Below are 22,480 nucleotides of genomic sequence, written 5' to 3'. Positions count from 1 at the left end.
AGGTAGCATCGGAGAATAATTTCGTTTGCACCATTGGATTCCTCGTGGTCTAATTAGGCGGGATCCACTTTTAACTAAAATTGGAATTTTTTGTAGACACTAGGTTTTGTCAGAGGTCTGTACCATGATTACTATTGCCATGTTAGTTCAAACTAAATATTATCAATGAAACTCATGAAACATCATCATTTTTAAATAATTATAAACTAAATATGTAGTAAAAACGAAGCAAAACTAAGTAAAAAAAAAGTTTTTAAACCGAAAGAAGAGTTAACTTATATAAGAAGTAACACACTAAGAATGATACAGGTACTATAAATAGAGAAATTGAACCCCAAAATAACCAGAAATGACACCTAACGATGAACTGAACCTTAAAATGAACACAAAAACGCAGGTAAGGTAGTGTTGCTGCTTCTCAGAACCCCTTTAAAGTCAGTTTCATTTGTACTTTATTGCAAATGAAAATATGTATTTATTTATATTAACCGTTTATTTATAATATTTACATATTAATATTATGCATATAAATGTTATAAATTAATGCTTAATATTTTTGTATATTAACATTTATAATGTCTAGTGTTTATAATATGTAATATTTATAAATATTAACATTTTTTATTCTTGTATCATAGCATGTAAAAGCGTCGAGATGCTAATCAAACCTCAATGAATTCAGTTTTTTTTGTACCAGTATATTTGTAACAATCAGTTTAATTTCACTAGTCTGATTGGCATTAATTTATATCAATGTTTGATCCTTTTAAGCTTTAATCCTTATATGTGTGGATTTCTTCTTGTTTTTAAGGATTATGATCACTATGTAATTTTTAGGATATTATTTTTCTGCTTTTCTACGATTTTGCATATCAAAGGAAAAAAAGACAATTTTGATATCATTCCATAAATGACTTTCAATTCTTTCCATCTGCCGAATTATATTTTTGAAATTTGGTGTAGAAGGTTTTTTTAAATTAAAAATACGTTGGAAATTGATTAAAAATCAATGAAAGAAGGGCCGTGTCCCTATTTTTTAAGTAAGTTTAGAATGTTCCCAAAGAAAAATTCTAAGTAATATCATAATTCTGGCTCGGTGAATGGATAGATCTGTAACTAATGAATCCAATGATATAAGCATTTTGTTCTTTTTTTGCAAGTTACAACTGCAAGATCGTCATAAAACTTCTTGTTTCAGAGTGTACATAAAATGTTGATATCATTCTATACTAATAGTTGAAAACAGGAGGTTATAAGAAAAGTCTAAAAATTCCAAACCACATTGGCTATTCTAGATTCTGGTCCTGTGACTTGGGTTTGGTGTATAAAGTATTCAGAAACTTTAGTCCGTTTATACTAAGCCATGTTTTAAACTAAGGAAAAGAAACCTCGATTTTCATTTCCAAAATGTAATATCCCTTGCCTTTTTGAAGAAAGATTTGGAATCCCAGAAGGCTTTGTTCTTTCTTAAAAAAAAGATAAAGAGATTTATTCCGAAAATTGCACCTTGAAGTAAACTTAAGATGGACTGGCCGCTACTTAGCTACAGTAGCTCAAAATCTACTATTAAATAACAATTTTTTGTAGAAGAGCAGACAAGGCTGTATGCAGGGAGGGGGGGGGGGTAACCGAAATTTTCTGTCCGACTCGTAGAAACGTAACAAAATGCATAGAAACAAATGATTGATTCGTTTTTTTGTATTGTAATACCCCCCACCCCCGAACAAGAATCCTGGATGCGACCTTGAGAGCAGAAAAACAAAAATATATTTTTTGGCTCTTGACTTTTATTAAGGACCAGTTGATTGTAAAAAGAACCTGTCTTAAAAATTCAAGACGGGGTAAATAAAAATTGATATAAAGAAGATTTATTTTTTTCTAGCAAGAAAAGCAGAATTAGCATATATGCAAAAAAAATAAGAAAAAATCTAAATGTCTTGAGAAGCAAATGAGTTAAAAAAAAACGAGTTTGGCCAAGCGATAGAACCATTAGTGGATGATCTTTACATACGAGTTTTATAAAATATCAAATAATGGCTTATGAATTGCCGCAACTTTTTACACTTGAAACATAACAAATGATTTTTTCCCAATAAGGATGATGAGTGAGTAACCCGAACGATACAAAAAAATTATCGGGCTCTACCATTTTGCTCCGAAAAGAGGACATGTTAACATATGGTGACACATAAATTCTTCCTACATTGTAAGTCAAAAATTTTTCGTTATACTCCTCTCATCACGTACACTCAAGGCCGTACCCTGGAGTGTTTTTCGAGGGGGGTGGGTACACGAAAAACTAAAAAACGCATCGAAACTTTGTTTATATCCATTTTTGTTACGTTTCTACCAGTCAGACAAACATTTCGGGGGAGGGGTTGTTTACTCAAGATTTTTTTCTGGGGGGGGGGATACACAAAAAAACTAAAAAAATGGATCAAAACTTTGTTTATATCCATTTTTGTTACGTTTTTACCAGTCAGACAAAAATTTAGGGGGGGGGGGAGGGCTCAACCCTCCCCCCACCCCCTGGGTACGGACTTGCGTACACTTAAAAGTTTTCGTATTTCTTCCTGCCACTAGTGGTCACTTTTCCTTTTGGTACTCGCCGTGCATTTGTTATTTATTAAATGTAATTAAACCAAACAACAGGGTTGTATCTTGGAGTAGTTACTATCCACGCTTTACCTTATAGGTAAGTTACCTTAAAATTCGAGCTTTGACCGTCGAAAATTCGTGACTCTTCATATGATATTGCTTGGTAATCAAGCGTATTTTTTTTCTTTTGAAAATACCTATGAGATTAGTCATGTATAGTTTTGTTTAAATCATCCTCTGTGCCGCTTGACGTGGAACAGGCCGTGGTATGCTGTTCCAGAAACTTTGTTAAACATCTAAAAATGATTCATATAATGCAGACACATGAATGGATCGTTGAACAGGGATAAAATTCTTTCTAATTCAGTTTGCCAGAGAGAAAGTCTCACATAATTTCCCATTAAACTAGTAGAAAGTTACACAATTCTTTATTATAAATGTAGTGTTATAGTCTTTCCAACAATCAGGCCATCATTACCATTTTTTTTTTGTCGTGGAATACGATACTATCCTTTTCCGTTCAATATACTCGTGTAAATATAGCAAGTTAAATTAAATGTTATCAAAAAGGAAGAGTGAAGAGGATAAATAAGGGGTCAAAACTTAAAATGAAGGAAATATTTTGAATAATATATTAATGAAAAATGATTTCAGCCAGTGCAAGTTCTAAACTTTTTTTCATAATTGTTTTCATTATTTGCGCTCTAGTATGAATACAAAACTTGAACATGGGTATTTTTCTATCCATCCTGAAAAACTTGAATAAATCTTCTACATGGGTGTCATGCTGTATTTCTGAAATGTTTGAGGTTTTCCGCTGTTTTCCAATGGCCTACTCATCTTCAATAGAATAAATATTAAGAGCTGTCGATTTCGTCATTTTTCTTTGTTAGAACTTTCAAGCTGAGTTTCTTGCAAATGGAAGTGTGCCATTTTCACCGCTTTTTTAGAACATAGATTTGACTCATCTCGAGTTAGGCAGAATAATGTTCTTCATTAAGAAGCACGTGTTATACCATTTTATTTTGAGTTTCAATTACCAAACTTCATTTTTGTCAACAGGATAGTAAATGACAGTCTGATAAATAGCTGTAAACCTGCTTCTTGTACTTAGCGAAAGTACTTAAAAGATAAAAGAGTTTTTTCCCTCATACCGACTAATGGCGACAGTGTTTTCAATTTAGATGCAGTTGAAGATGATTATAAAAAGTTTAGAATGTTAATGCTACTTTGCTGCTTGTGATGATACAGAGTAATTTTGGCAATTATTTTCAATAGTTTGACTGCATTGACTTGTAAATGTTTTAATCATTTGGATTACTTTGGCTTGGATTTTAAATAACGGTTGGTATCGCTAGTTACAGTTTTTTTTTTTTTTTTTGTTCAAAATGAGCTTGTTAGGTTTTGGGACCGTCTCGTAAATCTTCTCTCCTCGACCTCTTTAAATGCAAAAAGTTATACATGGAGACTCGATTTCTGGATATGCTCCCATTTTAATTAGAACATTGCACGCACAGATACGCATTTTCGCTTAATTAATGGCAACACAGGACATTTTAACCCATTGAGATTGCTACCCATCCCCCAAAATAAGGGTCCTGTGCATGGTGCCTCCCTCGTCTCCTTTATTGTATGTATCACTTGCTACAATGCTTCACGGGGCAGATAGAACTTGGGTAATCCCCTCAAAATTAATCGGAAGGACCTTTTTCCAAGAAATTGTAAAATAAGGACTTACAAATCTACTCTTAGAAGCCCCCGCATCCCTATTTGAAAAAAATTTCTTACCCTGTAAAACTTATGCTGTGTGTACATTTCAACCTTTTTTTTTGCTATTTTGTTGAATTCATGCCACTAAAAATGTACCCCTTCCCCCAGGAAATCTTCATGCTTACGAGCCTGTGGACCCCTACATGTACGCGTGCTAGAGTAGCTCTTGGGAAAATCGATGGCCGGCGTTTACCCCCGCAGAAAATACCCTTCCGCTAGAAAATAACCCCCCCCCCTTCTGGAAAATACCTCCCCCTCTTCCGGAAAATACCTCCCGCGGAAAATAACCCCCCCCCCCGTGGAAAATAAGGCTTTCCAAATTTGAGAATTTTATTGGAGTTTTTTTTTTCCGTAGAGGGAAGGAATTTTGGTACTTGTGTATTACGCGCCACTCACTCGAGTTTATGCTGTGTAAAATTCGAGAACTCACAAGTTTTTTCGTTAGTTTCTTTGTTACTTTAGAAATAAGTTTAGGCTATTGATTTGCATATTAGGGGGGAAGGAGGGTAAAAAGTAAAGCGGCTCTGCATGCAAAATGTCTTTGGTACAAGTATTCTCCATATTAGATAGAAAGATAGAGAAGTGTATTTTAAAGCCAATTATACAGCCATGAACATAGTAAAATAACATAAATGAAAGACACAAATAACATAAACTTTGATCAGCGATCATGATAAAACACTTAAATGAAACACTACATTAAATGGTACTTAATACTTGGAAAAACAATAATTGAAACAAAGAATACATTTACTTTTTTTTTTTAGTTAGTTAAGAAAGTTTCAAAAACGCCTTTAAACAGTAAAATTATGAAATATTAGTATTTAATGTGGGCCCTTTTTTGTGCCCCACCTTGTACTGTAAATTTCTGAATGAATTCAGCTTCAAACATGGACATACGGGGCCCTATAAACCTTGCGATCCATTTGGTTACCCCCCTCCCCCACTGCTTGAACTTTATATTGCAATTGTTTAACAAACATTTGTTGTTGGGAATGCGTTTGGTCTTGTACGGCCGGTATGTATTGAAACATATCTTTTTAATCGTTCTCCGTTTCCGTGATCAAACAGTTCGTGGTAACGAACTGTAAGTAAGGAGCGACCCGGCTCAATGGTAACCGAAACTCTAGAAAACGGTATTTTGATACAAATAGATACACCAAAAGAATAAGATTTTAATGTTGATTTCAGATATATAAGTTTCATCAAGTTTAGTCCATCAAAAGTTACGCGCCTGACAAAATTTGGCTGATTTTCGAAAAAGGGGGAAAAGACCCCTAAAGGTTATAGAACCTTAATGAAAATCACACCATCATATTCCGCGTATCAGAGAACCCTACTGTACAGGTTTCAAGCTCCTATCTACAAAAATGTGGAATTTTGCATTTTTTGCCAGAAGAAAGATCACGGGTGCGGGTTTATTCGTTGTTTTTTCCCCAGGGGTGATCGTATCAACCCAGTGGTCCTAGAATATCATGGGAGGGCTCTTTTTTTTTTTTTTTTTTTTTTTTTTTTTTTTTTTTTTTTTTTTAATTAATTCCCACCTCCTCTCCTCTCGGTGACTTTCAAATTTTCTTGAAGAATATTTCATAATTTATATAAAGTCACCAACTCTTTTCTTAAAAAAAAAACTTCTTCAAAAAAAAATCCATATATTAAATTTATATAAAATTGAGCATTCCAAAATATATCAGGTTATAAAAATAGAGGTATACTACATTTCAAATTTCATATACCTTTTAGGTTCATCCGATATCTCAGGCTGCCCTTCCCCCTTAGGGCACCCCCTCCATCGTGACCTTAAATTACACTTTTCAAATCCATTTTCATCAACCTCTATTTCCCCCGATATATAATTTACGTTTAGCCCCAACCCCCAAAATAAAAATATAAAAAAAAAAAAAAAAAAAAAAAAAAAGAGATAAAAATGAAAAACTCTACCTTTACAAAAAAATACTAATAGGTAGAATTTCTCATTATCCCTTCAATTAATTTCCTTTACATTTATTGCTCATCTTACCTTTCCCCTTTGGCTGCTCAATTCTCTTTAAACTTTATTTTTATCCTACTTTTAAAACTTCTCAAAACTCTTTAAAACTTTATCTTTATCCTACTTTTAATACTTGATGGGAGGGCTCATTGGAATGGAAATTAAAAGCTCTAGCGCCCTTTTTAAGTGACCAAAAAAAATGGAGGGCAACTAGGCCCCCTCCCACGCTCATTTTTTCCCCAAAGTCACCCGATCAAAATTTTGAGATAGCTATTTTGTTCAGCATGATCGAAAATATTATAAGCATTTCTTTTAGGATGACTTAGTCCTCCGAAGTTCCCGGGGGGAGGGCTGAAAGTTATGAACTTTACCCAATGTTAACATAAAGCACTGGTCATTGGGAAGTATACAGACGATTTCAGGGGGATCTTTCCTGGTGGTGGGGGGAGGTGGATGGGTCGGGGTTACGTGGGAGGATCTTTCCATGAAGGAAGTTTTCATGGGGGAAGGTACATTGCTATGAAGGGGACGCCGGACTTCCCAGCATTATTTAAAAAAAAGATCAGAAATTAAATATAAAAAAACAAGGTTTTCAACTGCAACAGCAGCAACATCAAAACTCTAAACGAATAGAAAATATTACATATATGATTGGGTTCACCCCCTAGTCAATACCTCGCTCTTAAAGCCAAAGATTTTTTAATACTTTCATAAGAGCTATTTATTCTAATTAACGGCCTTTGTGATTAAGCGGTCATTTTTAAAGAATTGGAACAAAATTCGAACTTTCGCTTAAAGAGCAAGGTATTGACTAGGGGTCGAGCCCCCTAATATACGTATTAAAAATATATGAATATAGAAGTTCGTTGCGTAAGTTAATTCGTAAGTTACGTATATTTATTACTAATAAAGACGTTCGTAAATAAAATTAAATAAGTTTCGAGAAAGCCATTTAACCAAATAAAAGTAAATTAATATGCACATTTTGTTTTAATTATTCATGTACGGTGAGCCAAGATCAAAACCTGCTATTTTTCAAAAACGTTCAAAAATTAAATAATAAAACAAGTTTTTTTTAACTGAAAGTAAGGAGCGACATTAAAACTTAAAACGAACAGAAATTATTCCGTATATGAAAGAGGCTGTCCCCTCCTCAACGCCTCGCTCTTTACGCTAAAGTTTGTCTTTCTCACAACTCTATTTTTTTTAAACAATGAAAAATGCTGTACATAAATATAAAATAGATGTTAAATTTATCTACCGTGTTAAAGACAGAGAAACCACTTTGAGGGAAAGGAAAGGTTAGAAAATGTTAGAAACTGTTAGAATGTTTGAAAAAGGTAAGGGAAGAATTATAATGTGAATATACATTCATTATGGAGTAGCATGCATTTCTTCTTCTGGGATAGTTTGTGGGCTCCTACAACGTAGGACCTGTTTGCCCCCTCTCAATGTGGGGACCCTTTCTTGTTATAGGTTTTGGCATTTAAATAATAGACTAAAATGGATTAATCCCACCACTGGACAGACATTTCTGAGAGAATTTAATTGTGACTCGTTCAAATTGCAGCAGTAGTGATACTTTCTGTCATTTGCTAGGAGGTAGCCTACTCTAAAGGATAAAAGTATTATCTTGGCTTCTACTGTATATTTAATCCTTTTTGCTGAAGCCTGATTATTTTGTTTATTGATATAAGCTGCAATTTATGAACTTGATCCAAAGAGGATAGTAGACCTTTGATTGACAATTATAAACCCGAATTGGTACTAGGTGAAAAACTGAGCATGGCATATTTGAGTAGCCTTAATAGTAATGCATAAAACCTGTGAACAAAAAAGGTGGAATGCTAATTTATGAGAATTGTAATTATTTGGTATTTATTGGGACTCCATTTGTAGAAATATGTTGCTTAAGTCATTGACCCACTAATATTGTATTTGGATATGTTGATGTAGTGGTGTTGCAATGAGTTAATATGGACTATACTTCAGGATTTTGGCATCAGTCCTTAGATCTTCTCTTTTAATGCATTGTACATTTGTATGTTTAATGTACTTTTTCCTCTTGTAGAATTTACCGTGAAATCTGTAGGAAAATGGGGTATAAGACAGTTACTTAAAGCTATTTCATTACGGTAGCCTTTTGTTACTTAAATCTGATGCAGGTTATATCGATTACTCCCAGATTGACAAAGCGTAAGGCTTTGGGATTTGGGGTGTGCCTGTATATTAATATATTATTTATTTTTTACGAAATATAATGATGAACTCAGCGACAAGTGTGTTTATATTTTACCTTATTGGTAAAAGATAAAATATAGGTATAAATATAGGGCTACTTGTCGGTAATAGGGCTGCTTTTTTAGTTGAAAACTTTTTTTATTTGATTTCTGATCTTTTTTAAAATAATGCTGGGAAATTCGGCGCCCCTTCAAGCAATGTCCCTTCCTCCATTGAAAGATCCTCCGACGTAACCCCCAATCCGTTACAAGTGTGTTTATCTTTTACCTTATTGGTAAAAGATAAAATATAGGTATAAATATAGGGCTACTTGTCGGTAATAGGGCTACTTTTTTAGTTGAAAACTTTTTTTATTTGATTTCTGATCTTTTTTAAAATAATGCTGGGAAATTCGGCGCCCCTTCATAGCAATGTCCCTTCCTCCATGGAAAGATCCTCCGAAGTAACCCCCAATCCGCTACAAGTGTGTTTATCTTTTACCTTATTGGTAAAAGATAAAATATAGGTATAAATATAGGGCTAATTGTTGGTTATTAGAAACACACCCAAAAAGTGAAGTTGGATTAATCCTAATGAAAAATAACAAAACGTGATGATAAAATAACACTTTAGGAACAAAATTATGGAAACCTAACCCAATCCAACTTAAAGTAATCTAACATAGCCCCCACCACCACCCTTAATGTGCAAATGTATAACCCAAATTATACATGTCCAATGCATTCTGTTTAAGTCCAATGCATTGTATCATCCATTACTGGTTTTTGTAGCTATTAAACCGGTTTTCTGAGATGTAAACTAAGCATAATTCTTGAATATGTTCCCAGTAACCGACAAGTACCAATATAGGTATAAAATATAGGTATATAAAAATATAGGTATAGACTATAGGTGTAATGTTTTACCTTATTGGTAAAATATGAACTACTCTTATTATTTCATAATTTCGAAAAAAAAGAATGTCGTTGGTACCCAAGGCCACGTTCAAAGGAGGGGCTACGGGGTTTCATCCCCCTTCCCCACCCGAAATATCTATCCAACTCATAAAAACATAATAAAAAACATAAAACCTATTTTTGATGCATTTTTTGTGCCCCCCCCCCCAAAAAAAAATCCCGAAATGGCCCTGTTGGTACCTTTTTTTTTCAAAAAGTTTAGTGTGAAGTTGAGTGTAAAAACTTCATACTTCAGATACCCTTGAATGTTATATTAAAAACAGACACAAGTTTAATAATGTTTTTTTTAGTGGGAATTATAAAGTGTCGTTAAGACATAAAACAAACTTAAATTATCTGATGTGAAAGAAGGGAGACCGCTGTCCCTAGCCCTCTGCTCTCTACAGAAAAGTCTGAAAATATTGAAGTTCCTCATCAATTCTTATTGTGCTCTCAATAAAGCTTACGTTATACTTCAGCGTAAAGACCTGGGTAGGGCTTGGTAACCCCCTCCTCATACATAGGAAATAGGATGACCTATGTTTAATTGGATTTTTAACCAGGGTCTTTATTATGATTTGATAATCAATTTGTTTGTTTATTTTTTCAGTAAAGGGGTTAGTAAAGGTCATATGTTTTAACTTCAAAGTATTTTATCTAAAAAAAGAGAGTTTACTTATATAAAATGTTTTGGCTCAAAGTTTGACATTGCAACAATAGTTAAATACAACAACGTGGTAAAAAAAAAGGTAAAAAAAAGGGTAAAAAAAGGTATAGAGTTATTTTGATAAATAAAAACTTGATTCCATAGCTGATGCGGGGACAGGGTGGACATCTCTCGATTCCTTTTTTTTGTGTTCTTTCGAAATATAATAATTAATTCACTCGCAGATGCAACCTCTCCGAATGGGTCCCATTACCTAAGAATGTATTTTTGGTCTTAGCGTGGGATTTCCTGCATTTGTCAATCAGCTTTTCGATGCATCAAAAGGGGTTCAACGAAATCCTTCGTGGTTCAGCCAATTTTTGAAGAAGGAAATATTTGAACCTATTTTGGTTTTAACTGATCCCTGAAAATTTTTTAGGAAGAAAAATGAATTTGGGTCTTCCACGGCTATCACAAGAAACATGTCCCGACATTTTTCTCTTTTTTACATCAGGTATTCCATTGGTATTTGAACTTTAAATGAAGCCAAAGGCAATTTTTCAAGTTTGGCATTTGCCTGATTGGCAAACATACATTATTGTCAATCAAGTTTATAAAAGGTGGTGCTATTTCTCTCCATAAATTCCATTGGTACTCCCGTACAATCCGGAACACAATCGAGGAGTGAAGTTAGGTTAATCATAACTTTAGTTTATACAATACTTTAGTTTATGTAATAGAATAATTTGGGCTATATATTTGCACATTAGGGGGGGGGGGGTAACCAGCCTAATCATAGCCCCCCCCACCCTAATGTGCAAATATATAGCCTAAATTATAGAAGTCCAATGCATTCTGTGACGAGTCATCTGTCTTCGTAGCACAGTTTATAGAATTATCCAGTAAGTTTATCGCAGATCATTTCTGGTCTTCATTCTCGGTGCGAACAAAAAGCTCCTCCCACTTATTTCTGCATTAGTGGGTTAGTGGGTTTTCGTCAATCAATGTGAAATGGTTACAAAGTGCATTATTCGTAATTGCGAAAACAGAAAAAAACTTGGTGAGCCAGCCAAGTGGTTTGCAAGTGTCCCATATCACAGGTATGACTTAATTTATATACAAATTATGACTCAATCTATTATTTATTTACAGTGGACTCAACTGATCGGCCTATGTAGGATTTTAAAAAAAAAAGGGGCGGGGGGTTGATGAAATTTGTGAAAATAAGGAATTTTTTCTTCTAATTCTATAAACTGTGCTTCGTAGCTATGAAACCGGTTTTGTTACATACAGCAAACTTCTCGAGTGTGTTCTGGATTGTACGGGAGTAGGCTACCATTCCATTTTCTGAAGAAATAATATGATTAGGCTATGAAACACGTCACAGACGTAAACGAATGAAATTAAAGAGATATTAAAATAGATAGATTACTCTAATGCTTCTCTGTTACAATTAGTACTTCAATGCCTTTGGTTTGTTTTTGTAACATATGCCCCCCCCCCCTGATGGTCCCAAATATAACCCAAGGAATAAATAATAGTTAAAAGAAAGCACTAAAACAATGGAATTATTACTTTATAAAATAAGAGTGGCTTTATTAATCAGACTACAATGTTTCCTTCCATTATAATACTCTTCTCTGGGCGCGCGGGGGGGGGGGGGGTCAATAGACTTCAAGGCAATCTCGGTCAATATAATCGAGATTCAAGAACTGACATGGGGACAAGGTTAACACACTAATCGATTCCTTTTTTATAGGCCTACTTTTTCCAAATATAATAATCATCAATTCACTCACGAATGTATCCCCTCCCTCTGGTAGTCCCATATACAGCCCAAGAAATGTCTAAAAACTGAAAGAAAACACTAGAATAATGAAATTCTTACTTTATGATAGGCAGGTGGGGAGGGGGGTGTATTGGTGATTGAATTGATTAGTATATTTGAAATCAGTGTGTTTTTTTTCGTTGGTTTTGGAAAAAATAATTTTGCCCCCACCCGCCTATTTTTTTTAGAATTGACATCACTGGTCTTACTGATCCTCCCTTTGAGAGAAGCTTAGCAAAGTGTGTTTGATAATTATCTCAAAAATGTGTAAATGTTCGATACGACCTTTAAGAGTGACAACAACAAATAAATATATATGTAGCATTCAATTCTTCAATTTGTGTTGAGATGAACAAAAAATAACCACCTTTGCTGAAGGGTGCAATAAGCGTATTTATTTACAGTTTATATTATTTAAAACTAACCAATATTGGGCATATTAACATAGTCTTAACTATTCTAAAATTCAAAGATAAAGTTCAACTAATGCCTAAGATCAGGTGAGAGAAGGGGATACATTTGTGAGTGAATTGATTGGCATATTTGGAAATTAGTGTGTTCACCTTGTCCCTATGTCCGCTATGGAATCTTGATTTGCCGCTATTTTGCTTCATTTCTTGACAGTAAGAGTAGCCTACTGTTGAAGGCACAAAATTACATGTTTGATTTCCAGCACAAAAAATTGCTTATAAATGATTTCCTGCATAGCCTACATTTCGTATTGTTTAATTAAATGTATGTAATATATTTAAATTTTAAATATTAAATTCAATATTTAAATATTGAATTTTAAAAGGTTTAAATATTTAATTAAATATTTTGATTAAACAAATATTAAATATTTGTTAGATTATTTCAGTTTACTCCAATGTTTACAGTTTACATTACTTAAAACTAACCAAATTTGGAAATTAGTGTGTTCACCTTGCCCCTATGTCAGTTATGGAATCTCGATTTGCCGCTATTTTGCTTCATTTCTTGACATTAAGAGTAGCCTACTGTTGAAGGCACAAAATTACATGATCGATTTCAAACACTAAAAATTGCTCATAAATGATTCCCTGCATACATTTCGTATTGTTTAATTAAATACATTTTAAATATGAAATTCAATATTTAAATATTAAATTTTAAATAATTTAAATATCTAATTAAATATTTTGATTAAACGAATATTAAATATTTGTTAAATATTTACAAAATAAGCCTCCAATTTCCGTGGAAAAACGATAACTTTTATGAGGATAATTGGTTATTATAATGTACTTGTGTGAACTTTGTTATACACTGAAAAAAAAAAAAATCAAAATGTTGAATATGCAAATAAACCATTGATATATACTTCAATTTATTTTACTTGGCGCCAGGATGTAGAAATTGACCTTCTTTAGTTGATGTTTTTCTATAAAAAAGTGCAATTTATATTTTTTTATCTGTCAATCAGTCTTATTTCAGTTTTAAATTGCGGGATATTGTGGTAATTTTCAATAAAACGTTTGCACCTCAAAAATTTGGAAATTTTTTTATGGTTAGAAATAGAGTATTGCTCGGTATTTTTGCTTATAGGTTCACTTCGGTTCCAAAAATTAAAAACTTTATCGAACTGATTTTATGGATGTTTATTCAATTGTTTAACTAGATAAGGTACATTTCTCCAACTTCTTTTTCGTTAATTGGTCGTCATGTTTTAATATCCAGTTTTGGGATATCGCGGTGACATTATTTAAGAAATAAAACCTTTCTAAAAGACTGAAGCTTTTTTATTCAGGAATGCAAGGCCGTATCCCGGGGGGGGGGCTCGGGAGTTTGACCCCCCCCCGAAATCTCCGTCTGACTCGTAAAAACATAAAAATCGATATAAATACATTTTTATGCGTTTTTGAGTTTTTTTGTTATCCCCTCCCCCTCCCTATAAAAAAAAACTTGGATATGGCCTTGCAGGAATGAAACAATTTTTCAATCTTTGCTTTTAGAATTTTGCAGTATCTCTATTGGATATAGTTTCTCCTTCTCTTTACATATTAGGTTGTAAATGTAATCTTCTCTTTACATATTAGTTCACCTTCTCCACTTTCATTACATTTCTCTTATTTTCATATGATCTATCGGAAGTGCTCTGTTTTATACAGCTCATAAGGATAAACATAACTTTACAAATCTCAGGAATAGCTGAGAGATATATATTTTTCTTCTGCATAGAAACTACTATAAAAACGCTTAAGTAAAACTTATTGCTTATCATTATATACCAGAACTCATGTGTCAAGGCTCTGGGATGTCTTCTTCATAGCTTTACAGGTCTGTAAGCTGGAATATAGGCCCTCCCCCCGCCCGAAAAACAAAGCCAAAAAACTTTCAAACACATTCGCCTCCCTCTATTGGATATCCTGGTGGCAAGTAGTTAATCTTCCTCCAAATCATGAAACATACTTTCACCTGAAAAAGAAATTTCTATTGTTTTTGTACATCGCGTTTACTTGTTCTGCATCCTCCACAAAATTACATTGTACGTGCCTGGGAAGCCTAACGTGAATTTGTCTCCTAACCATTGTTTATATATATATAAAAAAATCCCCCCAAATTTCAGATTGAAGGGGATGTAAAACCAGAACCCATCAGAAGAAACTTTAAAAGCTTCTGGACGAAATGAATCTAGCATATAGTCTCATTTACATATTTGGCGACCAAGGGCTAAGCAAATGCGTCTATTAATGACGGTTTGGATTGTATTCTCAAGGTGTCGGTTGTAATTTTGGTGTCTTTAAAGCCCCCCCCCCCAAGTTGTGGTCTTAGGCCTAGACAAGGCGGGGGCAGCTTCCTCTCCAGTTTTTCTGACATCTGCATTAATTTTCTTTCATTATTACTCTCCTATGGTGTACCTTGTCCCCCAGGCTATGAGGCCTAAAATTGCTACTGCCATACCCCCACCCTCTCCCGAGATTAATGATACTTGCGTTTTTACCCTACGATGTGTTACATTTTAAATACGTTTAGTCGTGTTTTTGCAAATTATACTATAAATGACTGAAATATCTTGTCTTTAAAGCTTGGTTTCGTTGGGTGTTTCTATTGGTAGTTGGTGCTTTACGCCCAAAAACTAAAAATGTTGGGCAAATAATTTAAAGATTGAAAATGTAGCTATAAAAGTCCAAACAATTGACTGAGTAAATATGTGCAAGAAAGCGAAAGTTTATTTTAGAGGAAGGATCTTGATTTTATGAAAACAAACTACTATTGATATTGTTTGTGCTCAACTCTGTCTTCCTCCACATACTTTTGTCGCTTCCTGGTTGTGTTGACTTTAAATGTTTGCTTGGTAAGGATCGCCAAAAAAAGAAAATGAAAAAAAAATAATCAGGTTGTGTTCCTAAACTGAAAAAACCTAAATAACTAAGGCATTGTGCACTATTCGTCGTATGGTATGTATATGCTATACAACTTCCTGGCTTAAGATTAAGTATGCTAATTTCTCTAATTTCATCCAAAAAGAAATTTCACCGTGAAGTAGGAAAACTCAAATTCAATCTTCATTCAATTCAGTAGCCGAGTAAATCACTCTTTTGTCTGTTTTTAAAATAGTGGTGGCAATTTTTGTATTTTTAAATTTTTCACAATGAAAATACCGAAATCTGGTATTTTTCAATGAAGATACACAAAATGGATTTTGCATTCTAGGAGGGGGCAGAAAATCTAGGGGATCAAATAGCCCTCTTCTCTAATTGGAGCCTCCGTTGCTCAGGCTTCCTAAATAAAATTATTTCTACATTCTCGTTGGAACGGGATATGTGCTTGTTGAAAAACTTGAAAAAAAGAAAGACATTAGGTGCTATATTTAAAAATTAACTGCATTCAAAATTAATTTGTTTCTCAGACTGCAACGGAATTCCAATTTTGGATACAGTGTCTCAAAAAGCCGCTTGATCGATAAAGAAATATACGGATGCCAGGAACGTTAGCTCATATTCCACTTGTATATAGTTATGATTCTTTAAAGGTCACAACGCATGTTTCCTCAAGCAGCCTCAGATTCTTATTTAGAATTGGTACACAAACCCAATATAATTTTATTTCAGCTAACATTTCAGCATTTTAAAACTGCAATAATCTGTAGGCTACTGTAGTGCACTTTATCGTTCTGATAACAAGAGACTGAAGTCAGACAGACGGACTTTTAAACTGGGGCTATACACAGCTATACATAAAACAAAATTATCTTCAATCCCTTTTCTGTCAGACTCTCCGCGCTTTTGTGCTGTGAAAATTGCAAGGCATCGTAAAATATGTAAGATATCGGTAAAATAGGTAAAATACCGGTAAAATAGGTAAAATACCATTTACAGGGATCCGTAAAATTACGGTAAAATACGTAAAATACCCAATTTTACCGTGACCAATTTTACGAGTTACAACACTATGCATTTCCTCAATAAGCCTAAACAGAAACTTTAATCTACGGTCATGACGATATGAGGATGTCAGTAATCTTGAAGATAATCTAAAGTGATATTTTTTTAGATCAGTAAATGACATATAGAGTAGCATTAGTATTTGCCACCTCTTTTTACTTTTCACTACTGTTAAATAGTGAGAAAAGTTCAAGAAGGCATTAAATTTACTTTAATTAAATGTAGAAATAGTGAGAAAAGTTCAAGAAGGCATTAAATTTACTTTAATTAAATGTAGAAATTCCGCTGTTTATCCAAAGCAGATTTATCTTCTCGCACTAAATCTTCTCTTTTTTATGTAGAATCTTTCGAGTGCAAAAAAAAGACGTTTGCTAAATCATGTTGCTTGAGATTGCCAAGAAATATGTGCCTAGAAACCGGTATTTTTAAAGAAAATTAAACTGGAATTACTTGCAATTCTAATATTCAAATGTTATATCTAACGTCCAAAGAGATCATTTCTTATTTTCAGTTTTCTAAATTTTGGAACTAAGTACTGCATATACAATCTAGTATTTGTAGATCATACTGGTCATACTATAATCTATGTAAGACGCATATTAAATAAAATAAAATTGTTTTGATAAGTAAGGGTTTTGTTTAGGATTGTCTGGTTTCAATTAGCATAGTTTATACTGCATATACAATCTAGTGTTTGTAGATCATACTCATCATACTATAATCTATGTAAGACGCGTATTAAATAATAAAAAAGAAATATTTTGATAAAGTAATGGTTTTGTTTTGGATCGTCTGGTTTCAATTAGTATAGTTTATAATTTTTTTTTATATTGACTAAATAATTGGAAGTAGTATAGGCCTACGGCAAAATAAAAATTATTTCATAAAATAAGTTAGTGACTTTTGTAAAACTATTGCTGATTTTTCGCTGTTTTGCCACGTGCATAATGATTCTTATACTACTATTACTACTACTAACACCTAGCTGCAGCACCAAGCGGCCTGAGGCCAACATGGAAACGCATGCTCCTCCTCCATCCCAATTTATTCAAAGCCTCTTTACATCCTCCCAAGAAGGTCCCATTAATCCTCCTATTCTTTAGCGTCTGTTTAGTACTAGTTACCCTTTAAGGCTTTCAGGTTCTCAATTGGTTTTTATAATATTTAGTTGGTAATAAAATAGGGATATTGACCACTGAATAAAAGTTTTTGGTGTTAAGCAAGTCCACGGGTGCAGGTGGAGGGGGGGATCTTAGAGACCGTTTTCTACCTAAAATTCCATCTTTAATATTATTTTCATTTTTGTATAATTTTTCCTCGTCATCGGTTTTGACGAATTCCATCCCTCCTCACTTCGGATAATCTGTTGTGTACTTTTTAAAATTAGGGAGCGTAAAACTATTGGGTACTTGTGCAGTATACGGCACCCACGAAAGTAGTCAAGTTTGGTTAATGCTAATGAAATAAAATAAAATAGGACGAATATTTAATAGTTTAGAAACAAATTTGGGCTATATGTTTGTACTTGGGGGGGGGTAAAGCATAGCATATACTAAATACGCTATTAAAAGCATAGCTTAATAGCGTAACCTAACCTAGGTACCTCCCCCCCCCCTAAACCCCAAAAAACAACAGTTTAAATATTGTAAACGCAATTTTAAATCACGCTTTGCCATCCATTTAGCTACCAAAATCCCGTTTGTCTAGTTTCCTGCAGTATTTCCTTGTACAGTATATAGTGGTGGGTGACATATAATGCACAAGTACTGACTATTGCTATATTTGAATTTTTTCCCGACTTTCCTCCAAAATATTGACTGTCCTGGAACAAATTCTTGCGTGACAGTCAGTTGTAAGGATTGATTTATAACTACGGAATTTAATTAAAAAAAATTAGCAAAATTTATTACAATTTAACTGCGTGTAAAATTTTCAAATCGCCTTTTCGGAAGGCTTTGAAGTTATCCTACTTAAATGCATAAAAGCTGTTTTTAATGCATATTGGGAAATTATGGCCTCTTGGCTAGTTTCAGCCCTCAGTAATAGGTCTGCTGCTTCTTCGGTAGAACCAGCAATTGTTTTTTCTAACTTGAAAACTTGGAAATCTCTGTACTCCTTGACAAGTTCTGGTAATCCTAACATAGAATGACTAATATCGCTTCCGTTTACTTGAAGCTCATCCATCAGGTCTTAAATGAAAATAAATTATATTTCCCCTATTCCTTTGTTCTTTCGCTCTGGTTTGTCAAAGCCCTCTTTGTTTCTTTGATTTATTATTCCTAAAAACCAAGCGCCTTCACAGAAAATCCCATTTTTCCTGTTCCTAATGCTAGTCCTGGAATGTATGACAACCAGTAAAAAAAAGAAAAAGATATAATTTTCCACGGTATGATTTATTTATTTTATGTATTAATTCGTTTCCTAAAAGTTAAACTTTGTAGACTTTTCAATCTCGTAAAAAAATTCAGCGAAAGTGCGTTGTTTACTCCATTTCAATTTATATATATATATATATATATATATATATATATATATATATATATATATATATATATATATATATATATATATATATATATATATATATATATATATATATATATATATATATATATATATATATATATATATATATATATATATATATATATATATATATATATATATATATATATATATATATATATATATATATATATACATACACACACACACACACACACACACACACACATATACATACATACATATACATATATATACATACATACATACATACATACATACATACATACATACATACATATATATATATATATATATATATATATATATATATATATATATATATATATATATATATATATATATATATATATATATATATATATATATATATATATATATATATATATATATATATATATATATATATATATATATATATATATATATATATATATATATATATATATATATATATATATATATATATATATATATATATATATATATATATATATATATATATATATATATATATATATATATATAATACAGACAGGGTCGTTACTAGCCATTTTTTTTTGGGGGGGGGAATAAGAGATTTTACCGACTGGCTGGTCATTTTTACCGGCTGTTTTGTCAAAAATTAGCATAATGTCCGTTTCAAATACAATACGTATAATCACTGCACGAGTCACTTAAACCACTGCATTTACCAATCGAGATTCAAATTTTGGTACACGTCATGTCACTATTTTAATGCTGTTTTCTTTTTAACCAAATGGAAAATTGTGGCACCATCTGTAAACTCACGGCAGGGGTCGGTAAAACTGCTGCGTTTACCGACTAAGTTCGATCTCACCCCCTAAAAAGTACTGGCTCCATTTTCCCAATTGTATCAATTGGAGTGGGAGGGGAGGGGTATGTTCTCCCTGCATTTTTGCCCCTTCCTATCCCCTAGATTTTGAAAAAAAAACATTCTTATTGAAAAACGCCTTTTTTGATATTTTCATTGAAAAAATTGATAAAACAATTTTGTCACCCAAGATTTGAAAAATATATTTTGCCCCCCCCCACCACCCCCTAAAGTTTTGTGAATTGACACCACTGCGTATTCTTATACAATTGTAATGATAATAATTGGTTGAAGTTTATGTTGATCAAGTTTAGCTCTCGTAAATCAAGTTTCTTCATTGCTTTCTTGTTTTTTTAGTGCATAATTCGTCAAAATTGGCTGATAATGTAATTTTGTTTATGCTAAGACACCATCTAGAGCCGAATACTAACCGTGCCACTGACTAAACCTGTAATATTTAATCTTGCTCAGATGAAGAAGAATAAATGAGATTTATTTATTTATTTTATAGGCTGATGGTGAAGATGAACTGAAAAAGAGACAGCTTATGGAGTTGGCCATAATCAACGGTACCTATAGGGATTCTTCCTGTAAGCTACCTACTACCAAAACGGCTGACCTTCTCAGTTTATGTAAGTACTCTTGAATATTAAAGTAAAAAAAAAAATAATAAAGAACAATTTTAAAACTTTTACTACCGCATTAATTTTCTTTATTATTTTCGGCCTTCCGAACCCATCCTATTAAATTCTTCTGGTACAAGCAATTACACAGGATGGGTGACTTATAGTCTCCCCCTTTTCGAAGCTGCTAAGTGCTCTGTGAGATGCTAATCCTGATCATGTTTTCAGATTTTCTAAATCTGAACTATCAATCCTTTCAAATTCATTTACTTCTGTGAGTCGAGAAAAAAAAAAGTTAAGTGTGACTGATTTGGATAACCTCAGTTTTTCCCTTTTAGAAGAAAAAAATGCGCATAATAATTAGTGAATGACTATATTAGTCTTCACCCTGGCGTAGTCTATTCAATAATGATTCAGAGAGCGAAATCAATGCAAGAACAAAAATGACTTTTGATTTACCATATGTCCGTATTTATATTCATAGAGACTGAGCCCTATAAGGAATTAAATATATATTTCATTCATCTTTGACAGGGCAGGGCTTTTGTTCTTAATGGCTAAACTGGTGCTAAAGCGATGTTGGAAGCACCGTCTTTAGTACAAAAGCCGAAAATTATGTTTGATGTATTGTAACGAGTTCAAACACCTCAACGATTCTGTTTGGATCTATGAATATTAACTGGAGAAAAAACTGATAAAATTTTGTGAAAAAAATAATAGTAATAGAGGAAAAGACAGAAAAAAGTTTAGATTGTAAAAAAATTTCAAAACAAAGGATTTCAAAAAAGGAAAGAACTAGTTCCTTTAAGAAGCACTCTCAATACGATTTGCTAACACTATGATTTAGCAAGTGCTAATTTTAAGCCAATCAGATTTTCTATAGAATTTCCTGATTACTTTAAAAAAATTCATGAAAAACTAAGATTGTCTGAAGTCGGCACTAGCTAAATCTCAGTATCAAACAGTTCGTGGTAACGAACTGTAAGTAAGGAGCGACCCGGCTCAATGGTAATCGGAACTCAAAAACAAGGAATTTTTATAATAGTAGTTACATCAAAATAATCAAATTTTAATGTTGATTTCAAATATATAAGTTTCATCAACTGTAGGTATGACCATAAAAATCTACATACCTGAGAGAACTTGGCTGATTCTCGAAAAAAGGGGGAAAGACCCCTAAGAGTTATTGAACCTTAATGAAAATCACACCATCATATTCAGCGTATCAGAGAACCCTACTGTAGAGGTTTCAAGCTCCTATCTACAAAAATGTGGAATTTTCCATTTTTTGCCAGAAGAAAGATCACGGATGCGTGTTTATTTGTTTTTTTTTTCCCAGGGGTGATCGTATCGACCCAGTGATCCTAGAATATCGTGTGAGGGCTCATTGGAACGGAAATTAAAAGTTCTAGTGCCCTTTTTAAGTGACCAAAAAAAATGGAGGGCAACAAGGCACCCTCGCACGCTCATTTTTTTCCCAAAGTCACCCGATCAAAATTTTGAGATAGCCATTTTGTTCAGCATGGTCGAAAATATTATAACTATGTCTTTTAGGATGACTTAATCCCTCGAGGCCCCCAGGGGGAGGGCTTAAAGTTATGAACTTTACCCAATGTTAACATATTGTATTGGTTATTGGGAAGTATACAGACGTTTTCAGTTTTCTGGTAGTGGGGACTGGGGGTGGGTCGGGGGTTATATGGGAGGATCTTTTCATGAAGGAACATTTCATGGGGGAAGGGACATTGCTATGAAGGGGGCGCCGGATTTCCCATCATTATTTAAAAAAAAAAATCAGAAATTAAATATAAAAAAACAAGTTTTCAACTGAAAGTAAAGAGCAACATCAAAACTTAAAACTAACCAAAAAATATTAGCTATATGATTGGGTTCACCTTCTAGTCAATGCCTCGCTCTTTAAGCTGAAGATTTTTTAGTACTTTCATAAGAGCTATTTATTCCCAATTAACAGCCTTTGTGATTAAGGGGTCATTTTAAAGAATTGGAACAAAATTCGAACTTTAGCTTAAAGAGCAAGGTATTGACTAGGGGGCAAACCCCCTAATATACGTATTAAAAATA

The 22,480-nt window shown here is 33.1% G+C and overlaps 1 protein-coding gene across 5 annotated transcripts in view; it reads left to right on the top strand.

Annotated features, from left to right (window-relative positions):
- how (protein held out wings) overlaps positions 1 to 22,480 on the top strand; it is a 151,450-nt gene that overhangs the window by 100,638 nt on the left and 28,332 nt on the right. For all 5 annotated transcript variants that reach the window (XM_089103256.1, XM_089103210.1, XM_089103284.1 and 2 more), the window contains exon 5: positions 20,287 to 20,407. In XM_089103256.1, coding sequence (XP_088959382.1) covers positions 20,287 to 20,407 — 121 coding nt within the window. The remainder of the gene's footprint in view (positions 1 to 20,286; positions 20,408 to 22,480) is intronic.

The sequence above is a fragment of the Artemia sp. Qi Xiang Cuo genome, chromosome 1 (assembly GCF_049724085.1).
Source record: "Artemia sp. Qi Xiang Cuo chromosome 1, ASM4972408v1, whole genome shotgun sequence".
NCBI classification, from domain to species: domain Eukaryota; kingdom Metazoa; phylum Arthropoda; class Branchiopoda; order Anostraca; family Artemiidae; genus Artemia; species Artemia sp. Qi Xiang Cuo.
This window is presented reverse-complemented; position numbering and strand designations above follow the sequence as displayed.